Source organism: Carcharodon carcharias, chromosome 8, assembly GCF_017639515.1.
Source record: "Carcharodon carcharias isolate sCarCar2 chromosome 8, sCarCar2.pri, whole genome shotgun sequence".
NCBI lineage: Eukaryota > Metazoa > Chordata > Chondrichthyes > Lamniformes > Lamnidae > Carcharodon > Carcharodon carcharias.
In genome coordinates this window covers 143,973,499-143,994,580 of record NC_054474.1, presented here as the reverse complement: position 1 = coordinate 143,994,580, position 21,082 = coordinate 143,973,499, and the positions used below count along the sequence as shown (strand labels likewise).

The window sequence follows — 21,082 nt, the reverse complement described above, 5'->3', positions numbered from 1 at the left end:
CAGAAAGCAGAGAGGGTAGTGGTGAACTGCTGTTTTTCAGACTGACGAGGGAACACAGTGGTGTTCCCCAAGATTCGGTATCAAGATCACTGCTCTTTTTGAATATAGTTACCCTCACACAATGCAACAGGGACACTCGCTGAGCATCTCAATACAGCATAGACAGAAAAGACATCACTGGCTTTACTGAATTATCTCAACAACAGCCACTGAAGGCAGGTTACTGAGAGCAGAAGACAGCTCTGTTTATACTTCCCACACTTACCAGTTTGTGTCCTAATATGGTCTTCTCAAACTTGCCATCGTAAGCACCCCATATTTTAATCAATTTATCAGCAGCTGTGAAGTAAGATGCAAAAAAGGTTTCAGGTTCAAGATAAAGTAATTTCAATTTCAAAGTTTAAGACAGCTACTCTGCTCATTCAGCCCACTGGTGTAGGGAAGCTGAGGGTAGGACTGAGCTCCTGCCCATGATTCTGTCTGTACCATCCTGGCTGCAGTACACTGCCTCGAGATGAGGTGGCACATGCCAAGCCAGTCAATCTGCCTCTGTGTGGCTGACTCAGGAATTGATGTGAAGTTCTGTCCTGCCAAGCTTCACCTAACTATTGCTGTGGGTCAGCATCTCAAGAGACCAGAGGGCCATAGCTTTCATCGCTGGCCAGGCAAGCAATGGTGCTACATCTGGCCTTAGTGCCCATAGAAAGAGAGAGAAATACTGAAAAATAATCAGTGAAAGTTCCCACCCGACCACCCTCCAGTGGCTGATGCTGTGAAGTGAGGTATAGTCAAGAACAAACTCAGATAGGATGCCTATTGTAGCTGAACAGCCTGCTGAAATTCACTGTAATGAGCAGCAGCTGAAGTACTGGTGGTAAGGCTCTAATTTGAGCTAAAGATCTCATCCAACCAGAGTTACTGGATTCAGGCAGCAGGTATCCTGCTTGGTTAAAGCCCACCCTAAACCAGGGACATTACAGACCAATACCACCCCCCACACCAAATGGAACCAGCTAACTCACCACCACCAGGAATTAAAAACCATTGTGATGCTGCCCAAGCCTTGCATTTAGCCACTGACTGCTGAGACTGATTCCTGAAAATCAGATCTTACACTGAATATTTCCACCTTATATAATACTGATTGCAGTTACCAAATGAATAGTAACTAAACAAATTTACTTACAGGAACTTGCCAGCCATTCTCCATTTGGACTGAACTTCACAGATGACACAGCCTTTGTGTGTCCGGCCAGCGTGAACTTCAAGGTGTAGTTCGGTTTCACCGCAGAAGGCTGTTATTCAAACACACAGGAGATATTTTACATAAAGCTTTGCTGAACCCCATGAACCACCTGACACACAGTGGCAGCAGTGTATACGACCTACAAGATGCACTGCAGCAACAATCTAAAGCTCCTTCGACAGTACCTTCCAAACCCATGACCCCTACCATCTAGAAGGAGAAGGGCAGCAAAAACATGGAAACATCACCTCCTGGAAGTTCCCCTCCAAGCCACTCACCATCCTGACTTGGAAATATACCCGCCGTTCCTTCACTGTCAAAAGGGATCAAAATCCTGGAACTCGCTCCCTAACAGCACTGTGGGTGTACCTACACCACATGGACTGCCGCGGTTCAAGAAGGCAGCTCACCACCACCTTCTCAAGGGCAATTAGGGATGGGCAATAAATGCTGGCCCAGCCAGCCATGCTCACATCCCATGAACAAACAAACAAAAATAAAAAGCCTCTTGTGCTTAAACTTTCCATTAGACTCCAGCATGCACCAGCATCAATGGCCAATCGGACCAGTGAGCAATGGACCGATGGCCAATCCTGGGCTGATCCACAATCTTCCGATTGAGCTGAGAGTGCTACCCATTGAGCTAAGGCACAAAGGCCTATGCTTTGGTGTGTGAACTTCCCCTGAAAATATCTTTTACTATTCACCTTATTTTGATTGGAGGAGGAAGGTGTCGACTGTGCTTTCGTGCACTCTGACTCAGATTTTTTATCTTCGGTCGCCATCGTTGTCAACCATATGAGCCTGGCAGAGCTCTGGTATTTCGACGGATAGAGGCACGGCTCGTGCCAAACCTCAGCAAAAAACAATCAATGTTCCCAGGTGCAGCTGGTGTGGACAGAGTCTCTGAAAAAACTGGAGAAGAATAGCAAACTGGCAGTCAGAAACACAGCTCAAATTCACATGGACAAGATAATGGAACGTTGTAAGCTCATGGAGCTGAAGGATGTAATAATTTAACGAATCTCTGGACAAATCGGCTTGGAAACAACTTCAAATTAACAGCATAAAACAAACTATTCACTTCGATCTATCGCATTGTGTACATCTTAATACTTTCCATCGCAAGCTCAAATTCACTTGTGAGGTGGAGCAATCTAACACATTCCTTTTTCTCGAGGTGCTAATTAAGAAATCCACTAATGGGTTCCCAACGACTGTCCACCACAAGCCTATCTTCACCAGTTAACATACTCATTGGAATTCACATAACTCCACAAACTATAAGATTGGCCTTATCAGCAACCTTACAATAGGGCCCTAGCCATTTGTTCACCTTGCAGGGTTGGCACAGAAATAGAGCACATCAAAGCTATCCTATGGAACAATGGCTATCCTGATGATCAGGTCATTGCTCTTTGTGTATCGCGCAAATGGGCCTAAGGCTACCACTTTCAGTTTATTTGCCTCTACCTATCTCTTCTGCCTAAATGCATTATTCACACTTATCTGTACTAAATTCTATCTGCCATTTGTCTGCCCATTCTGCTAGTCTATATCCTGCTGCACACATTTCCAAATTTGGTATCAGCAAATTTTGAGATTTTACTCTGTACTCCAATATCCAAGTAATATAATGTATATCACAAGAAAGCAGTAGTCCTAGCATTAAACCTTGGGAAGCATCACCGCCCACCATCCTCCAGTCTGAAAAACAACCATTTACCAGTACTTGCCATCTTCTCTCCTTAAGCCAATTTTTTATCCATGCTGACAATGATCCTCCTATCCATGAGCCTCAATTTTATGGGGTACTTTGTGAAACACTTTAAAATCCATGTAGACAACATCCATGGTATTCCCTTCATCAACCCTCCTCTGTTCCTTCATCAAAAAATTCAATTAGATTAGTCAAACACTACCTGCCTTTTACAAACCTGTACTGGGTCTCCTTAATTAACTCAAATCTATCCAAGTGCCTGTTCACTTTGTTCCCTAATTATTGTTTCTAAAATCTTACCTACCACTGATGTTAAACTGACCACCCTGTAGTTACTTTGAATGTCCTTACACCCTTTATTGAGTAAGGGTGTTACGCTTGTCACTCGCCAATCCTCTGGCACCTCCCCCATATCTCAGGAAGGTTGGGAGATTATGACAAGCCCTTCCACCATCTCACTCCCACTTCCCTTTGCAAAGTGGGATGTGAGGCATCTGGACCAAGCAACATCTACTCAAGATAAAAACAAAAAAACTGCGGATGCTGGAAATCCAAAACAAAAACAGAATTACCTGGAAAAACTCAGCAGGTCTGGCAGCATCGGCGGAGAAGAGTTGACGTTTCGAGTCCTCATGACCCTTCGACAGAACTTGAGTTCGAGTCCAAGAAAGAGTTGAAATATAAGCTGGTTTAAGGTGTGTGTGTGGGGGGGCGGAGAGATAGAGAGACAGAGAGGTGGGGGGGGGGTGTGGTTGTAGGGACAAACAAGCAGTGATAGAAGCAGATCATCAAAAGATGTCAACGACAATAGTACAATAGAACACATAGGTGTTAAAGTTAAAGTTGGTGATATTATCTAAACGAATGTGCTAATTAAGAATGGATGGTAGGGCACTCAAGGTATAGCTCTAGTGGGGGTTTTTTTTTTATATAATGGAAATAGGTGGGAAAAGGAAAATCTTTATAATTTATTGGAAAAAAAAAGGAAGGGGGAAACAGAAAGGGGGTGGGGATGGGGGAGGGAGCTCACGACCTAAAGTTGTTGAATTCAATATTCAGTCCGGAAGGCTGTAAAGTGCCTAGTCGGAAGATGAGGTGTTGTTCCTCCAGTTTGCGTTGGGCTTCACTGGAACAATGCAGCAAGCCAAGGACAGACATGTGGGCAAGAGAGCAGGGTGGAGTGTTAAAATGGCAAGCGACAGGGAGGTTTGGGTCATTCTTGCGGACAGACCACAGGTGTTCTGAAAAGCGGTCGCCCAGTTTACGTTTGGTCTCTCCAATGTAGAGGAGACCACATTGGGAGCAACGAATGCAGTAGACTAAGTTGGGGGAAATGAAAGTGAAATGCTGCTTCACTTGAAAGGAGTGTTTGGGTCCTTGGACGGTGAGGAGAGAGGAAGTGAAGGGGCAGGTGTTGCATCTTTTGCGTGGGCATGGGGTGGTGCCATGGGGGGGGGGTTGAGGAGTAGGGGGTGATGGAGGAGTGGACCAGGGTGTTCCGGAGGGAGCGATCCCTACGGAATGCCGATAAGGGGGGTGAAGGGAAGATGTGTTTGGTGGTGGCATCATTCTGGAGTTGGCGGAAATGGCGGAGGATGATCCTTTGAATGCGGAGGCTGGTGGGGTGATAAGTGAGGACAAGGGGGACCCTATCATGTTTCTGGGAGGGAGGAGAAGGCGTGAGGGCGGATGCGCGGGAGATGAGCCAGACACGGTTAAGGAAAACCTCAGTTAAGGAAGAAGGAGGAAATGTCAGAGGAACTGTTTTTGAAGGTAGCATCATCACAACAGATGCGACGGAGGCGAAGGAACTGAGAGAATGGGATGGAGTCCTTACAGGAAGCGGGGTGTGAGGAGCTGTAGTCGAGGTAGCTGTGGGAGTCGGTAGGCTTGTAATGGATATTGGTGGACAGTCAGTCACCAGAAATTGAGACAGAGAAGTCAAGGAAGTGTCAGAGATGGACCATGTGAAAATGATGGAGGTGTGGAGATTGGAAGCAAAATTAATAAATTTTTCCAAGTCCCGACGAGAGCATGAAGCGGCACCGAAGTAATCATCGATGTACCGGAGAAAGAGTTGTGGAAGGGGGCCCCTTCCACAACTCTTTCTCCGGTACATCGATGATTACTTCGGTGCTGTTTCATGCTCTCGTCGGGACCTGGAAAAATTTATTAATTTTGCTTCCAATCTCCACCCCTCCATCATTTTCACGTGGTCCATCTCTGACACTTCCTTTCCCTTCCTTGACCTCCCTGTCTCAATCTCTGGTGATAGACTGTCCACCAATATCCATTACAAACCCACCGACTCCCACAGCTATCTCGACTACAGCTCCTCACACCCTGCTTCCTGTAAGGACTCCATCCCATTCTCTCAGTTCCTTCGCCTCCGTCGCATCTGTTCCGATGATGCTACATTCAAAAACAGTTCCTCTGACATGTCCTCCTTCTTCCTTAACTGAGGTTTTCCACCCACGGTCGTTGACAGGGCCCTCAACCGTGTCCGGCCCATCTCCCGCGCATCCGCCCTCACGCCTTCTCCTCCCTCCCAGAAACATGATAGGGTCCCCCTTGTCCTCACTTATCACCCCACCAGCCTCCGCATTCAAAGGATCATCCTCCGCCATTTCCGCCAACTCCAGCATGATGCCACCACCAAACACATCTTCCCTTCACCCCCCTTATCGGCATTCCGTAGGGATCGCTCCCTCCGGGACACCCTGGTCCACTCCTCCATCACCCCCTACTCCTCAACCCCCCCCCATGGCACCACCCCATGCCCACGCAAAAGATGCAACACCTGCCCCTTCACTTCCTCTCTCCTCACCGTCCAAGGACCCAAACACTCCTTTCAAGTGAAGCAGCATTTCACTTGCATTTCCCCCAACTTAGTCTACTGCATTCGTTGCTCCCAATGTGGTCTCCTCTACATTGGAGAGACCAAACGTAAACTGGGCGACCGCTTTGCAGAACACCTGCGGTCTGTCCGCAAGAATGACCCAAACCTCCCTGTCGCTTGCCATTTCAACACTCCACCCTGCTCTCTTGCCCACATGTCTGTCCTTGGCTTGCTGCATTGTTCCAGTGAAGCCCAACGCAAACTGGAGGAACAACACCTCATCTTCCGACTAGGGACTTTACAGCCTTCCGGACTGAATATTGAATTCAACAACTTTAGGTCGTGAGCTCCCTCCCCCATCCCCACCCCCTTTCTGTTTCCCCCTTCCTTTTTTTTTCCAATAAATTATAAAGATTTTCCTTTTCCCACCTATTTCCATTATATAAAAAAAACCCCCCACTAGAGCTATACCTTGAGTGCCCTACCATCCATTCGTAATTAGCACATTCGTTTAGATAATATCACCAACTTTAACTTTAACACCTATGTGTTCTATTGTACTATTGTCGTTGACATCTTTTGATGATCTGCTTCTATCACTGCTTGTTTGTCCCTACAACCACACCCACCCCACCTCTCTGTCTCTCTATCTCTCCGCCCCCCACACACACACCTTAAACCAGCTTATATTTCAACTTTTTCTTGGATTCGAACTCAAGTTCTGTCGAAGGGTCATGAGGACTCGAAACGTCAACTCTTTTCTTCTCCGCCGATGCTGCCAGACCTGCTGAGTTTTTCCAGGTAATTCTGTTTTTGTTTAACATCTACTCAAGACATAGCCAGCCTTTCCAGTACATCCTGCCAATCAATTTTCACTCTTATCAATTACTTCTACCAACTCTGCTTCTACCGATATTTTGTCAGCATGCTCTTCTTCTTTAAATGAATCAACTACAGTTTTCACAACAAGCACAATCAATTTATTTACGCTCCTTAGTTTTGGGCATCAGTTTCCTCCCACTATCTAAACTACTCAAGCTAATCTGCTGTGAGCCTTCTGAACACATTGCCACTGACGTGGGGTCAGATGGCTCCCCAAATTCTGCCTCAGCTAAGCCCCTCTCAATGTAAATGGAACAGAACAAGATTCTGTCCCATCATCGACGCATGAAGTCACCTCCTCACAATGGCTTGCAAGGTTTGAGATCGGACATAAAGTTCATGACAGCTAATCTGTGCTTCAAATTACTAACACTGAGAACAGTCCGAGGCTGATGGCCAATGCTGCCTCTAGTATTGCAGAATTATTGAAACTGTTCAGCTCAGGCAACATAGGAAAATTTAGTTAGTGACAGATCTCATATCAATTCATCATCTAAAGCTTCCTATAGTGAATATTGACAAAGCTACCACTGACTGATTCACACTCTAACAACCTTACTGGCTGTTTACTCCAGCCTGAAGCTAATGATGCACAACCTCAGCAACCCGTTGAGCTAAAACTGCACGTTTAAATCCAGTCAATTATGCCGAATATCTCCTTCAGCCTCCAGAACACTCACCTTCTGTTGCTCCCTCACTGCCACCCCCTGCATTGCCTCAAGAAGCCACTCTTCTAATGTTTTCTCACCAGGATATTCTGCTCCCATTTGTCAGCTAAGCTCAGCCATCTCACTCCAGGGCTGTACTGTATTCTGGTGATGCTCCTGTGCAGTGCTACATTGTTACAGATGCTGCTCTTTGGATGAGATGTTCCCCAGTTATACCGTCTGCCACTACCAGTCCTTCAGGTGGATGTGAAAGACCTCACAGCTCTACTTGAAGCAGCAGATGGACTTCTTCCATCCCACCCTGGCCAGCGCTGTTCCCAACCAAGAGCAGCAAAAGCAGAAAGTCACTCAACATTCCTCTCATTCATGGTATGGGATCTTGCATGAATAAAACGTCTGCCTTGTTTGCTCACACAACAGTAACTGCACTTCAAAAATCTTGATTATACATAGCACACCGAGACATATCTGCACAATGGGGTAAAGCTTTGCAGAACATCGCTTTTTAAAGCAATCTCCAGTTAATCCAGAATGTCAGTCAATTTAACTACAAACAAGTGGAGCTGCACACCAACAAACCCCTTAATCCTCCCCATTTCCACAAAGCCTAAACAGAACTGAACTTCTTGACCCTCTTTTACAAATCACAGTATGCCCCCTTCTCCTTCCCAAATTACTCAACTATTTTATTTTATATACCACCTGGAACACAGCAAGGCATTTCAAGGTGCCTCAAAACTCAGGCAGGGAAGTTTGCAAAGTGCAGGGTAGGGGCCTAGCATGGCCAGCAATGGTGAAGCGTGGGCAAAGCATGGCGGCAAGTGGACAGAGTGCAAACAAAATGGTGGTGGGCATGTGTACACAACTTCGGAGTCAGTATAAAAATACAGGAAGCTGACAAGAGGTCAGGTAAAGGGTGGGAGGTGAGTCACACTGTGAGAACAAGAAAGAAACACAGTTATGTCTTGAGTCAAATCCTAGAGAGATTAAAATTTACACAGGTGGAGTTTGCGCAAGCCTAGGCATTCTTTAATGCAAAAAGTGTCATAAAAACGTAAACCCTTTATAGAGTTCCAGGATCAGTTCACAACAATAAAACTAGCACTTAAACCAATTCTATTTCAGTTAACTGTAAATAATTAGGGAATAGCCATAGATTGAATAACTCGACTGAGGGGGGAAAGAATCAATTCCAATGAAATGCAGAAGGAATTAGTCCTGATAAATGAGAAAAAATGTCAAATATGGCAGCAAATAAATAAAAGGAAATGGCCAAAATGGATGATCAAGGCATTTGCCCAATTTATGTCCACATGTTTAAGGGAGGGCTGCAGTGACAGCTGAAACCGGTCAGATGAGCGAAACAATTAAAGTTCATAAAGAATCTTAGCTGGAACTTGTGTTAATAACACAAAAGGAAATCTAATCAAGTATGCTCCCCTCAGTTGAAAGCTGTTCATGAGCAGCTGGCAGCTCTGTCCCAGGCTCCTGTCAGCAAACCAAAGAAGAAAGAGAAAAACAAAAAACACAAGGTGAAAGTGGAGGGGGAGGAGAAGGGCAAGTCCTCTCAGGTGAACAAACAAGCACAGTCCAATAATCACAGCAGCAAGAAGCCAGGCAGTGTAATTTCACTGACCAGGCACGACACCCAGAAACAATTGTAGCAGCAATGATTCTGTTGATAGAGACTCAAATTGCAGATGTGTTAAATCTACCAACAGAAGCATAGGGTGCACAGAATGGTTACAGCACAGAATGAGGCCATTCAGCCTGTCATGTCTGTGCTAGCCCTCTGACAGAGCAATTCACCTCGTGCCAATCCTTGCCTATTCCCTGTCGCCCCTCCAATTTTCCCTTTTTGGAACTATCCAATTCCTTTTGAATGTCTCAATTGACCCTAGCTCAACCACACTCTCAGGCAGTGCATTCCAGATCCTAACCACTATATAAGGCCTAGACATTAGTGTACAGGACACAATTTCAAAATTTGCGGATGATACTGAACTAGAAACCCTGTGAACTATGAGGAGGGCAGTGTTGAACTTCAAAAAGGGCATAGACAAGTTGGTGGAATGGGCGGACAAGTGACAGGTGAAATTTAATGCTAAGTGTGAAGTGATTCATTTCAATACGAAGAACGCAGATAGACAATATAAAATAAAGGGTACAACATTAAAGGGGGTGCAGGAGCAGAGGGACCTGGGTGTATATGTGCGTAAGTCATTGAAGGTGGCAGGACAGGTTGCGAGCATGGTTAATAAAGCATAAAGTATCCTAGGCTTTATTAATAAGAGCATAGAGTACAAAAGCAAGGAGTTTATTTTAAACTTGTATAAAACATTGGTTTAGCCTCAACTGGAGTATTGTGTCCAGTTCTGGGCACTACACTTTAGGAAGGATATGAAAGCATTAGAGAGAGGGCAGAAAAGGTTCATGAGAATGGTTCCAGGGATGAGGAACGTCAGTTACGTGGATAGATTGGAGAAGTTGGGACTGTTCTCCTCAGAGAAGAGATGATTGAGGAGATTTGATTGAGGTACTCAAAACCATCTGGGGCCTGGACAGAGTAGATAGAGAGAAACTGTTCCCATTGGTGGAAGGACCAAGAATCAGAGGACACAGATTTAAGGTGATTGGTGAAAGAAGCAATAGGGACATTTTTTTTTTTTACACAGTGAGTGGTTAGGATCTGGAACACACTGCCGAAGAGTGTGGTGGGATGCAGTTTCAATCATGGTATTCAAGAGGGAATTGGATTATCCAAAAACAAAAAAAATGTGCACAGCCACCAGGAGAAAGCAGGGGTGTGGCATTAAGTGAACTGCTCTTTCGGAAAGCCAGCTGGGATGCGATGGGCTGAATGGCCTCCTTCTACACTTTAACAAAAGTATAAGGTTGAAGGAAGGCCTGAAAGAAAATGAGGACTTTGGTTGAGTTTTCACAGGCGTGGGATAGTGGCAACAGAATAATACAAGAAGGGGAGTGGGTGGATACGGTAACAATATGCAACATGGACCTGACAAAATAAGTGAATCTCAAACTGGAAAGAACACAGAATCCTAATGGCTATGGCCTGGGATGCTGAGGCAAATCAGAGTAAATAGCAGAGGTTCAAGACAAGGGTGTTGGAGGCAGGGACGGTCCAGGTATTCAAAAGGATTGCTATCTGAAAATAAAGAATGTGCAAGGTTACAGGGATAAGGCAGGGGAGTGGGACTAGGTAGAATGCTCTTTCAGAGAGCCAGTGCAGACTTGATGGGCCAAATGGTCTCCTTCTACACTGTAAAGGTTCTACAATTCTGATTCAATCATGCAAACATTCTCAGATATGGAAGTAGTGCCAGAGGATTTCTTCCCAAAAATGAAAAAGCAGTTTGTTGCACTGAAACTTCTAAAGGCCACATGATGGGGAAAAAATTTAAACTCATTTCGAATGAGGTATGTCAATAAGGACAAACTGTATGGATTTATAAAAGGCAAGCTGTGTCTGACAAACATAACAAGAATTCCTTTAAGAACAGAAGGAATAGGAGGAGTAGACCATTGGGCCTGTCGAACATGTTCGACCATTCAATACAATCATGGCTGATCTTTGGTTTCAACTCCACTTTCCCAACCACTGCCCATATCCCTCAATTCCCAGAAAGACCAAAAATCTGTCTATTCCAGCCTCAAAGTATTCAACAATGCAACATCCACAGCCCTCTAGGGTAGAGAATTCTAAAGGTTCACAACAGTGAAGTAATTTCGCCCCATCCTAGTCCTAAATGACCAGCCCCTTATCCTGAGACTGTGCCCCTGTGTTTTAGATTCCCCGGCCAGTGGAAACAATCTCTCAGCATCCAACCTGTCAAACCCCCTCAGAATCTTGTAGGTTTCATGGAAATAGTGTCTCATTCTTCTAAACTCCAGAGAATATATGCCAATTTTCTCTGCCTGCCATCATAAGACAACCCCTCATCCCGGGGACCAATTTAGTGAACTTCGCTGTACCAATATTATTACATTTCCTTTGTTACAAGCTCCAACAATGTCTTCTTTAATGCTCTTTTCCAATGGTATAACTACTGTTAAGAAGAAAAAAACTACTCCCAGCAGTGTTTTCTGACTCCAGCTATTCCTAATTTCCTCCCATACTGACTCTACTTCATGATCTTCTGAGACCAGGTCCTTTCTCACTAAAGTTTTTATGTCACCCTTTCCTATCAGGGCTATCTCCTTTTCTATTCCGTCTGTCTTTCCAAAATATTGTGTACCCTGGAATATTTCCCAACCTTCATCACCTTGCAACCATTTTTCTGTAATGGTGAATGGACCTAAATCATTTACCTCTACTTGTGCCACTAGTTCATTCATCTAATTGCAGCTTTGTGTATTCAGATAAAGAACTTTTAATTTCATTTTTTTAACTTCTATTCCATGAAATGACCTTATTCGCTGATGTACAATTATTGTTAAACTCTCTGTCCCATTCTGCTTGTCTTTACCCACTTTGCCATACTGCTCCAATGCCTCGACCTCTCTCTTTGGATTTCTCAATCTCCCTTCACCCGAATGCCCGCCCCCCCCGCCCCAAAGGATTATATAGCCTATATGGATTTTCAAAAGGCACTTGAGGTGTTACATACATGGCCTGTTGATAAAAAAAACACTTTTTATTAACGGGAGCATGGACAAAAAACAGAATAGTGATTCATTAATGTTTTCCTGATTGTAGTGCCCACAGAGCATCAGTGCGGGGACAACTGTGCTTCTCACTGTAATGATCCAGGGCCACAACATCAAAGTTTACAGATAACACAACAATAAGAGTGGTTAACCATGAAGGAGACTGTAGGTGAAGACTGTAGGGGACTTCAAGAACATATTAAACAAACAAAAAATCCTGCAGATTCTGAAAACCCGAGATAAAAGCATCAAACGTTGGAAACACTGAGCAGGTCAGGCAGAGTCTGTGGAGAAAAGAAAAGGGTAGTGTTCGTGTTTCAGACTGTGACACATTGTCAGGATTGCATATCTCATTAAAAAGGTCAGAGGCAGGTAGGTAGATGCCAGAAAAATTGAGAGACTTGTGGAGTGACATGTTTTGGGGGGGTGGTGGGGGGGGGCGTGTTGGGGGAAAAGAACAGGGAAAAAAAATATGCACTCAATGGTAAAACTTAACAGGAATAAAAATGCAGAGTCCAAAGGATTCAGATGCACAAATCTTTGGAAGTGGGAGGACAGAAGATGAAACTGTATGGAAGAGAATGGTCTAGCACCACCTTGACTAGTGCATGAAGGATGGTGATATAGGTGATGTATCAGAAGTTACCAAGGAACCAAACAGATGTGACTGTTTATGTCTTCAGAATAGGAGAGAAAAGGTACAAAAAACTCCATCATATTCCATGTGCCCTGCCACAAACATGCTTGCTGCAAGACTGTACTTGGGAAGCTCAATTTGCTGGGACTAAAGTTCAATGATACAAACAAAGGACGTTTTTAGGCTGAAATTCCTGTGACAGCTATGCCAGTCCAACAAGTTAACCTAGCCACCCTTTCTACAGAAACACAGTATGAACCCAAATAAAATCACATTGCTCGTAAATAATGTGGGATAATGCAGCAGCTGGAATTCTATCACTATGTTGGACCATTTTTACATTGCAGACAGTGAAACATCAGATTTGCAAGCATCAAGGCTGACTGTTCATGCTACCCTTCCCCAACCTGAGTCCAGATGCTTGCAAAATATCGTATCACAGTCCATCGTGCTCTCCCCCCCAACAAAATGACTCAACATGGCCAACTACTGTTTTCTGGAACAAAAACAGAAATACCTGGAAAAACTCAGCAGGTCTGGCTGTATCGGGGGAGAAGAGCAAAGTTGACGTTTCGAGTCCTCATTACCCTTCAACAGAACTAAGTAAAAATAGGAAAGGGTGAAATATAAGCTGGTTTAAGGGTGCGGGGGTGGGTTGTTGGGACAAGCAAGCAGCGATAGGAGATAACGATGGGTGGAATACATTGAAAAATAATGGAAATAGGTGGGACCTATTAACTCTTAATCAGCACATTCTTTTAGATAATATCACCACCTTCAACACCCCATTGTTCTTTTGTCTGTGACATCTTTCGGTTATCTCCTCCTATTACTGCTTTTGTCCCAACAACAGCCCCCACCCCCCCAAAGCCATTTTATATATTTCACCCCTTTCCTATTTTTACTTAGTTCTGTTGAAGGGTCATGAGGACTTGAAACATCAACTTTGCTCTTCTCTGCCAGACCTGCTGAGTTCTGTCCCTACTTGATAGCAGCTTACAAGCAGCCAATGGACAGTGATCAGGATCCTAAAATCTGTTTTTTCCTCCTCTCCCCAAATTCCAGGGCAAGAGAATTCTTTCTACCCCATTGGCCAGGAGGCGGGGGGAAAGAGAGAGTGGAGATTGTGGGGGGAGGAGCTGGGGGGACATGGGGGGGGGGGGGGGGGGAGGAGGGATTGGGGGAAGAGCAAGGGGAATTGGGAGGGGTGAGGAGCGGTGGGAGATTGGGGGGAGGGGAACTGTGCAGCGGGGACAGGGGGGAAAGCCGGGGACTGTGTGCGAGGGGGGGATCGCGTGGGGGGGGTGGGATCGCGCGGGGGGGGGCGGGTGGGATCGCGCGGGGGGGGTGGGATCGCGCGGGGGGGGGGATCGCGCGGGGGGGGGGATCGCGCGGGGGGGAGGGATCGCGCGGGGGGGAGGGATCGCGCGGGGGGGAGGGATCGCGCGGGGGGGAGGGATCGCGCGGGGGGGAGGGATCGCGCGGGGGGGAGGGATCGCGCGGGGGGGAGGGATCGCGCGGGGGGGGAGGGATCGCGCGGGGGGAGGGATCGCGCGGGGGGAGGGATCGCGCGGGGGGAGGGATCGCGCGGGGGAGGGATCGTGCGGGGGGAGGGATCGCGCGGGGGAGGGATCGCGCGGGGTGATTGTGTGGGGGGGGAATTGTGCGGGGCGATGAGGGAATGGTGGGAAGTCTGGTGGAGGAGGGGATTGGGGGTCCTGATGGGGGAGGGGATGGGGGGGCTGGTGGGGGAGGGGATGGGGGGCTGGTGGGGGAGGGGATGGGGGTGGGGCTGGTGGGGGGAGGGGATGGGGGAGGGGATTGGCGGGGAGCGGAGCAAGTTTGGGCCTAGGGTTTAGAAAGCCAGGGGAGCGGTGCCGGTGGATTGAGCCTGTCGGGGGTGCAGAGATGGGCCTGAGCTCTGCTCCCCCCAATAGCTCCCACTATTACCTGGGCCTGGAGCCGCCGCTCTCCCCGTGCAACCTGGGCCTAGCGCCGCCGCTTTCCACGTGCAATCTGGGCCTAGCGCCGCCGCTTTCCCCGTGCAACCTGGTCCTGGCTCTGTCGCTCTCCCCGTGCAGCCTGGGCCTGGCGCCGCCGCTCCTTCAGCTCGATGTGGCGGGAGCGCCCAGTGCGTCTGCGCTAAACCCGGGGCCCTGGTCAGCGACAAGGAGCCGATATGGTCAAGAGAAGACCTGAATTGGAAACACCCGCTATACCGCCAGCTAGAGTCAGACCTCCCAAAGAGCAGCTTGGACGTGGTCCACGGAGCAGGGTTGGAATGCGCTGGCCGAGAGGGCGATGGAAGCAGAATCAATGATAACATTCACAGGACGGTGGAGAAAGAGGATGATAGGGATAATAAGACATAGGAGCAGAAGTAGGCCATTCGGCCCTTCGAGTCTGCTCTGTCATTCAATGAGATCATGGCTGATCTGATAATCCTCAACTCCACTTTTCTGTGTTTTCCCCATAACCCTTGATCCCCTTACTGATTAAAAATGTCTATCTCAGCCTTGAATATACTTAACAACCCAGCCTCTACAGCCCTCTGCAGTAAAGAATTCCACAGATTCACTCCCCTGTGAAAGAAAAAATTCCTCCTCATCTATGTCTTAAATGGGAACCCCTTTATTCTGAGATTATGCCCTCTGGTCCTAGACTCTCCCACAGGGGGAAACAAACTCTCAGCATCTGCCCTGTCAAGCCCCCTAAGAATCTTATGTTTCAATAAGGTCCGCTCTCATTCTTCTAAACTCCAATGAGTACAGGCCCAACATTCTCAACCTCTTCTCATAAAAAAATCCCTCCATACCAAGGATCAACCTAGTGAACCTTCTTTGGAGTGCCTCCGACATCAGTATATCTTTCCTTAGGTAAAGGGACAAAAATTGTTCACAGTATTCTAGCTGTGGTCTGACTAGTGCCTTGTATAGTTTTAGCAAGACTTCCCTGTTTTTATACTGCATTCCCTTTGAAATAAAAGCCAACATCCCATTTGCCTTACCTGGAAAAACTCAGCAGGTCTGGCAGCATTGGCGGAGAAGAAAAGAGTTGACGTTTCGAGTCCTCATGACCCTTCAACATTCGTCCTGCCAAAGTGCATAACCTCATATTTTCCCATATTATATTCCATCTACCAAGTTTTTGCCCACTCACTAAACCTGTCTATATCCCTCTGTAGATTCCGTGTCACTTGCCTTCCCACCTATTTTTATATTATCCACAAACTTGGCACTAGTACATTCACTTCCTTCATCCAAGTCATTAATATATATTGTAAATAATTGTGGCCCCAGCACTGATCCCTGTGGCACTCCACTAGTTACAGGTTGCCATCCTGAAAATGCCCCCTGTATCCCAACTCTGTCTTCCATTAGTTGGTTAGCTCTTTCGAAAAGCCAGCACAGGCACTAGGAGCAGAATGACTTGCTTCACCGCTGTATTATTCTATGATCGGAGAAAGGTCCAGACTCCAAACTTAACCTGACATTGTTCACTGCACATGTTCACTCACCTGCAGCAAGAGTGGAGGTCGAAATAGATTTCGATTTCCATGTACACAATCAATAAAATGTCATAGGTGTAAAAAATAATCCGAGAGGTTTACCTAAATGCTGGCCTTTATATCTAGAGGATTAGAATATAATGGGGAGGAAGGCTATAAAAAGCCCTGGTTAGACAACAACTGGAGTACTGTGTGCAGTTCTGGGCATCACACCTCAAGAAGGATACATTGGCCTTGGTGACAGTTTATTTTTATTTATTCATGGGGTGTGGGTGTCATTGGTTGCACCAGCATTTGTTGTCCATTCCTGCCCTTGAGAAGGCAGTGGTGAGCTGCCTTCTTGAACCGCTGTAGTCCATGTGTTGTAGGCACATTCACAGCGCTGTTAGGGAGGGAGTTCCAGGATTTTGACCCAGCGACAGTGAAGGAACGGCGATATATTTCCAAGTCAGGGTGGTGAGTGACTTGGAGGGGAACTTGCAGGTGGTGGTGCTCCCATCTATCTGCTGCCCTTGTCCTTCTGGTTGATAGCGTTCGTGGGTTTAGAAGTTGCTGTTTGAGGGGTCTTGGTGAGTTGCTGCAGTGCATCTTGTAGATGGTACACACTGCTGCTACTATGCACTGATGGTGGAGGGAGTGAATATTGAAGGTGGTGGAGGGAGTGAACGTTGAAGGTAGTGGAGGGAGTGAATGTTGAAGGTAGTGGAGGGAGTGAATGTTGAAGGTAGTGGATGTGATGCCAGTCAAGTGGGCTGTTTCATCATGGATGGCGTCAAGCTTCTTGAATGTTGTTGGAGCTGCACTCATCCAGGCAAGTGGAGAGTGTTCCATCACACTCCTGACTTGGAGATGGTGGACAGACTTTGAGGAGTCTGGAGATGGGTTACTTGCCACAGAATTCCCAGCCTCTGACCTGCTCTTGCAGTGACAGTATTCATATGGTTGGTAAAGGTAAGATGCCACTAATAGCCAAGACAGAATGTTGCCTTACTGCATATGATCATGGACTGCTTATGAGCAGGTTATTGCTGTGTAAATGCTGCTTGACAACAAATTGTATCTGAGGAGTTGTGATTGGTACTGAACATAGTGCAATTATCAGTGAACATCCTCACTTCTTACTTTACGATGGAGGGAGGGTCATTAATGAAGCAGCTGAAGATGGTTCGGCCAAGGACACTAACCTGAGGAACTCCTGCAGTGATGTCCTAGGACTGAGATGATTGCCATCCAATAACCACGACCATATTCCTTTGTGCTAGGTACGAATCCAACGAGCGGAGAGTTTTCCCCACAGCACCATCCCCCACCCTCCATCTCCGGAGCCCCATTCACTCCAGTTTTATGAAGGCTTCTTAATGTTGCACCCAGTGAAATGGCTTTTTGATGTCATGGGCAGTGATGCTCACCTCAACCTTGGTGTTCATCTCTTTTGTTCATGTTTCGAACAAGGCTCTCATGGGGTCAGGAGCTGAGCAGCCCTGGCAGAACCCAAACTGAGCATCAATGAGCTGGATATTGCTGTGTGAGTGCCAGAGATAACATTGTCAATGACACCTTCCATCAGCATCTGTGGAGAGAGAAACAGAGTTAATGTTTCGAGTTAGCTCTGTTTCTCGCTCCACAGATGCTGCCAGACCTGCTGAGTTTCTCCAGCATTTTCTGTTTTTATTTCAAATTTTCAGCATCCGCAGTATTTTGCTTTTACACTTTCCATCACTTTACTGATGCTTGGGAGTAGTCTGAGGGGACTGTTATTGGCCTGATTGGCTTTATCATGCTTTTTGTGGACAGGACATGCCTGGGCAGTTTCCACATTCAGTACAGTAGAGATCCATTAAAATGATATCCAGACTTCACGCTTTAGCTTACAAGGAGAGATTACATAAACTCGGTTTGTATTCCTGGGAATGTTGAAGGTTAAGGGGCAATCTGATTGTGGTTTTATGACTTTGAAAAGAATTTGATTATTGCTAATGGGGCATGTGTACAACAAGGGTTCATAACCTAAAAATTAGTGTCAGGCCATTGAGGGGAGAAGTTAGGAAACACCTCTTCACAAAAAGGGTGATAAAAGTGTGAAACTCTCTCAACAAAAAGTAGGACTTGGTTGCTGACTTAATATTTTAAAATCTGAGATCGGTAGATTCTTACGAACGCAGGATATAAAAGGATTTGGAACCAAGGTGTGTAAATGGAGTTAAATTACAGAACAACCATGATTGAGTAGTGAAACAGAGTTGAGGGGCTGAATGGCCTCATAATGTTCCTGTGTTATTAGCCCTGTTGCATTTGAAATGTGAAACATCATCTCATCAGTGGGGAATGGTGACTACTTAACCCAAACTGTCCATTCACACACCCCTATTGAACTATCAGCATAAATCCACAGTCTGTTTTATGATGCACAGTGCACACCCAGAGCCTCATTTGCTCAGTAATCTCTGGTTCTTTAGTCTTGAAACTGTTTAGTACAGGGAACCCGAGACAAGTCATTTGTGTAGAATTTCCTGGCAGTGACAGTGTGAACAGAGAATCTGCGTTCGGTCTAGGAAGCAGAAAACAAAGGCATAAACACAACAGCAGAGATCTCAGTCAATGTACAGGGAGTAGGCAAACAGACTAGTATATTTTACCTTAATCTTTCATTTCCAGATAAATACCTCTGTTAAATGTGTGTTTAGGAACAAGATTGCAGGAAGACGAGGATGCCATTCATCCCCTCAAACCTGTTCTGCCATTCAATAAGATCATGGGTGATCTGGCTGTGGTCTCAGCTACACTTTACTGTCTGCCCCCCATAATCCCTAACTCCGTTGTCAATCAAAAATCTGTCAAACTCAGCCTTAAATAAATTCAAAGACCCAGCCTCCACTTACTTACAACTTAATTTCCTACCCGTCTTGGTGTCATTGGCAAATTTTGCTACCATACATTTGGCCCTTTGATTCAAGCCATTGATATAGGTTGCAAATAGTTGAGGCCCCAGCACTGATCCCTATGGTAATCCAATAGTTACAGTTTGCCAACCTGAAAAAGACATATTTATCCCCACTCTCTGCTTCCTGTTAGTTAACCAATCTTTTATCCATGCTAATATGTTACCCCCACACCATGTGCTCTTATCTTGTGTAGTAACCTTTGATGTGGTAGCTTACCAAATGCCTTCTGGAAATCCAAAAGTCCACCACATTTACAAATTCCTCTTTATGCACCTTGAGTGTTACTTTGTCAAATAAACTCGAACATATTAGTTAAACAAGATTTCCCTTTCACAAAGCCATGTTGGCTCTGCCTGATCAAATCATGATTATCTAACTATCCACATTAACCTCCTTAATAATGGATTCTAGCACTTTCCCTATGTCAGGTGTTAACTGTTCTATAGTTTCATGCTTTCTGTCTCCTTCTTTTCTTGAATAAAGGTGTTATATTAACTCTTTCCAAATCCACTGGAACCTTTCCAGAATCTAAGGAATTTTGGAAGACTATGACCAATGCATCTGCTATTTGCGCCACCACTTCTTTTAAGGCCCTAGGGTACAGGCTATCTGCTTCTGCGAACTTGCCAGTCTTTAGGTCTAATAGTTTTCTTAGCACCCTTGCCCTGGTAGTAGTGTTTGTACTAAGTTCAACCGTCCCTATCACCTCTTGATAGTCCAAGAAACTTTGGGACGTTCTCTAAGTTCTTGCAATACTGACCCTCCCACAGTGCGGCACTCCCTCAGTCCCGACCCTCCCACAGTGCGGCGCTCCCTCAGTACCGACCCTCCCACAGTGCGGCGCTCCCTCAGTACCGACCCTCCGACAGTGCGGCGCTCCCTCAGTACCGACCCTCCGACAGTGCGGCGCTCCCTCAGTACTGACCCTCCGACAGTGCGGCGCTCCCTCAGTACTGACCCTCCGACAGTGCGGCGCTCCCTCAGTACTGACCCTCGGACACTGAGGCGCTCCCTCGCTGCTGACCCTCGGACACTGTGGCACTCCCTCGCTGCTGACCCTCGGACACTGTGGCGCTCCCTCGCTGCTGACCCTCGGACACTGTGGCGCTCCCTCGCTGCTGACCCTCGGACACTGTAGCACTCCCTCAGTACTGACCCTCCGACCAGGTTATGGACTGACCCCTTGGCTCTTTTTCCACAGCCGGAGCGGGCGGCGGGAGGCGCTGCGCCTGCGTTGCTGTGGCATGCTGGAAGTTGGAGTCCTGATTCCACCGTGCCGCCGCTCTCTGACCCGTGATCCCGGCGTCCAGGAGACTACAGTACTCAGCGGGCACTGCGCTGCTCCGCGCAGGCGCATTCACTGGGCGGGCTCAGTGCAGCCGCCAAGGATGCAGGAGGATCGGCGGCTTCTCGGGGCCGGTGGGCAGGTAAGGGGGTCGGGGAGGAAAATGAGGGTGGGGAGAGCGAGCGGTACTGGAGGTGGTAGGCAGGTAAGGGTTGGAGGAAAGAGAGAGACACAGGTAACGAACGAACGGGCGGCCGGGGCGGTGAGTGAACAGAAGACAGGTAATGGGGTGGGGGTAGTTGGTGGGGGGAGAGAGAGGCAGGCAAGTAGGTAGGTAAGGGTGGGAGGGGTGAGGGTGAAGAGGAGGAGGGGGGCGGAGGGGTGAGGGTGAAGAGGAGGAGGAGGGGGAGGGTGAAGAGGAGGCGGAGGGGTGAGGGTGAAGAGGAGGCGGAGGGGTGAGGGTGAAGAGGAGGCGGAGGGGGAGGGTGAAGAGGAGGGGGAGGGGGAGGGTGAAGAGGAGGAGGAGGGGGGAGGGTGAAGAGGAGGCGGAGGGGTGAGGGTGAAGAGGAGGCGGAGGGGGAGGGTGAAGAGGAGGAGGGAGGGGGAGGGTGAAGAGGAGGGGGGACGGAGGGGTGAGGGTGAAGAGGAGGGGGGACGGAGGGGTGAGGGTGAAGAGGAGGCGGAGGG

At 47.1% G+C, this 21,082-nt stretch overlaps 2 protein-coding genes across 7 annotated transcripts in view; one reads left to right on the top strand and one right to left on the bottom strand.

Moving 5' to 3' along the window:
* wdr5 (WD repeat domain 5) overlaps positions 1 to 20,373 on the bottom strand; it is a 42,039-nt gene extending 21,666 nt beyond the window's left edge. Inside the window, exons 1-4 of one of the 5 annotated variants that reach the window (XM_041193316.1) lie at positions 20,291 to 20,373; positions 1,954 to 2,161; positions 1,187 to 1,295; positions 266 to 339 (exon numbers count right to left, since the gene is read on the bottom strand). In XM_041193316.1, the coding sequence (XP_041049250.1) occupies positions 266 to 339; positions 1,187 to 1,295; positions 1,954 to 2,031 (261 nt within the window). In that variant the 5' untranslated portion in view covers positions 2,032 to 2,161; positions 20,291 to 20,373. The other 4 variants (XM_041193314.1, XM_041193315.1, XM_041193317.1 and 1 more) reach the window with 4 other exon arrangements.
* Positions 20,319 to 21,082, top strand: part of LOC121280911 (bromodomain-containing protein 3-like) — a 52,593-nt gene continuing 51,829 nt past the window's right edge. For both annotated transcript variants that reach the window (XM_041193312.1, XM_041193311.1), the window contains exon 1: positions 20,319 to 20,537. The gene's annotated coding sequence lies outside the window, so the exon portion shown is untranslated. The remainder of the gene's footprint in view (positions 20,538 to 21,082) is intronic.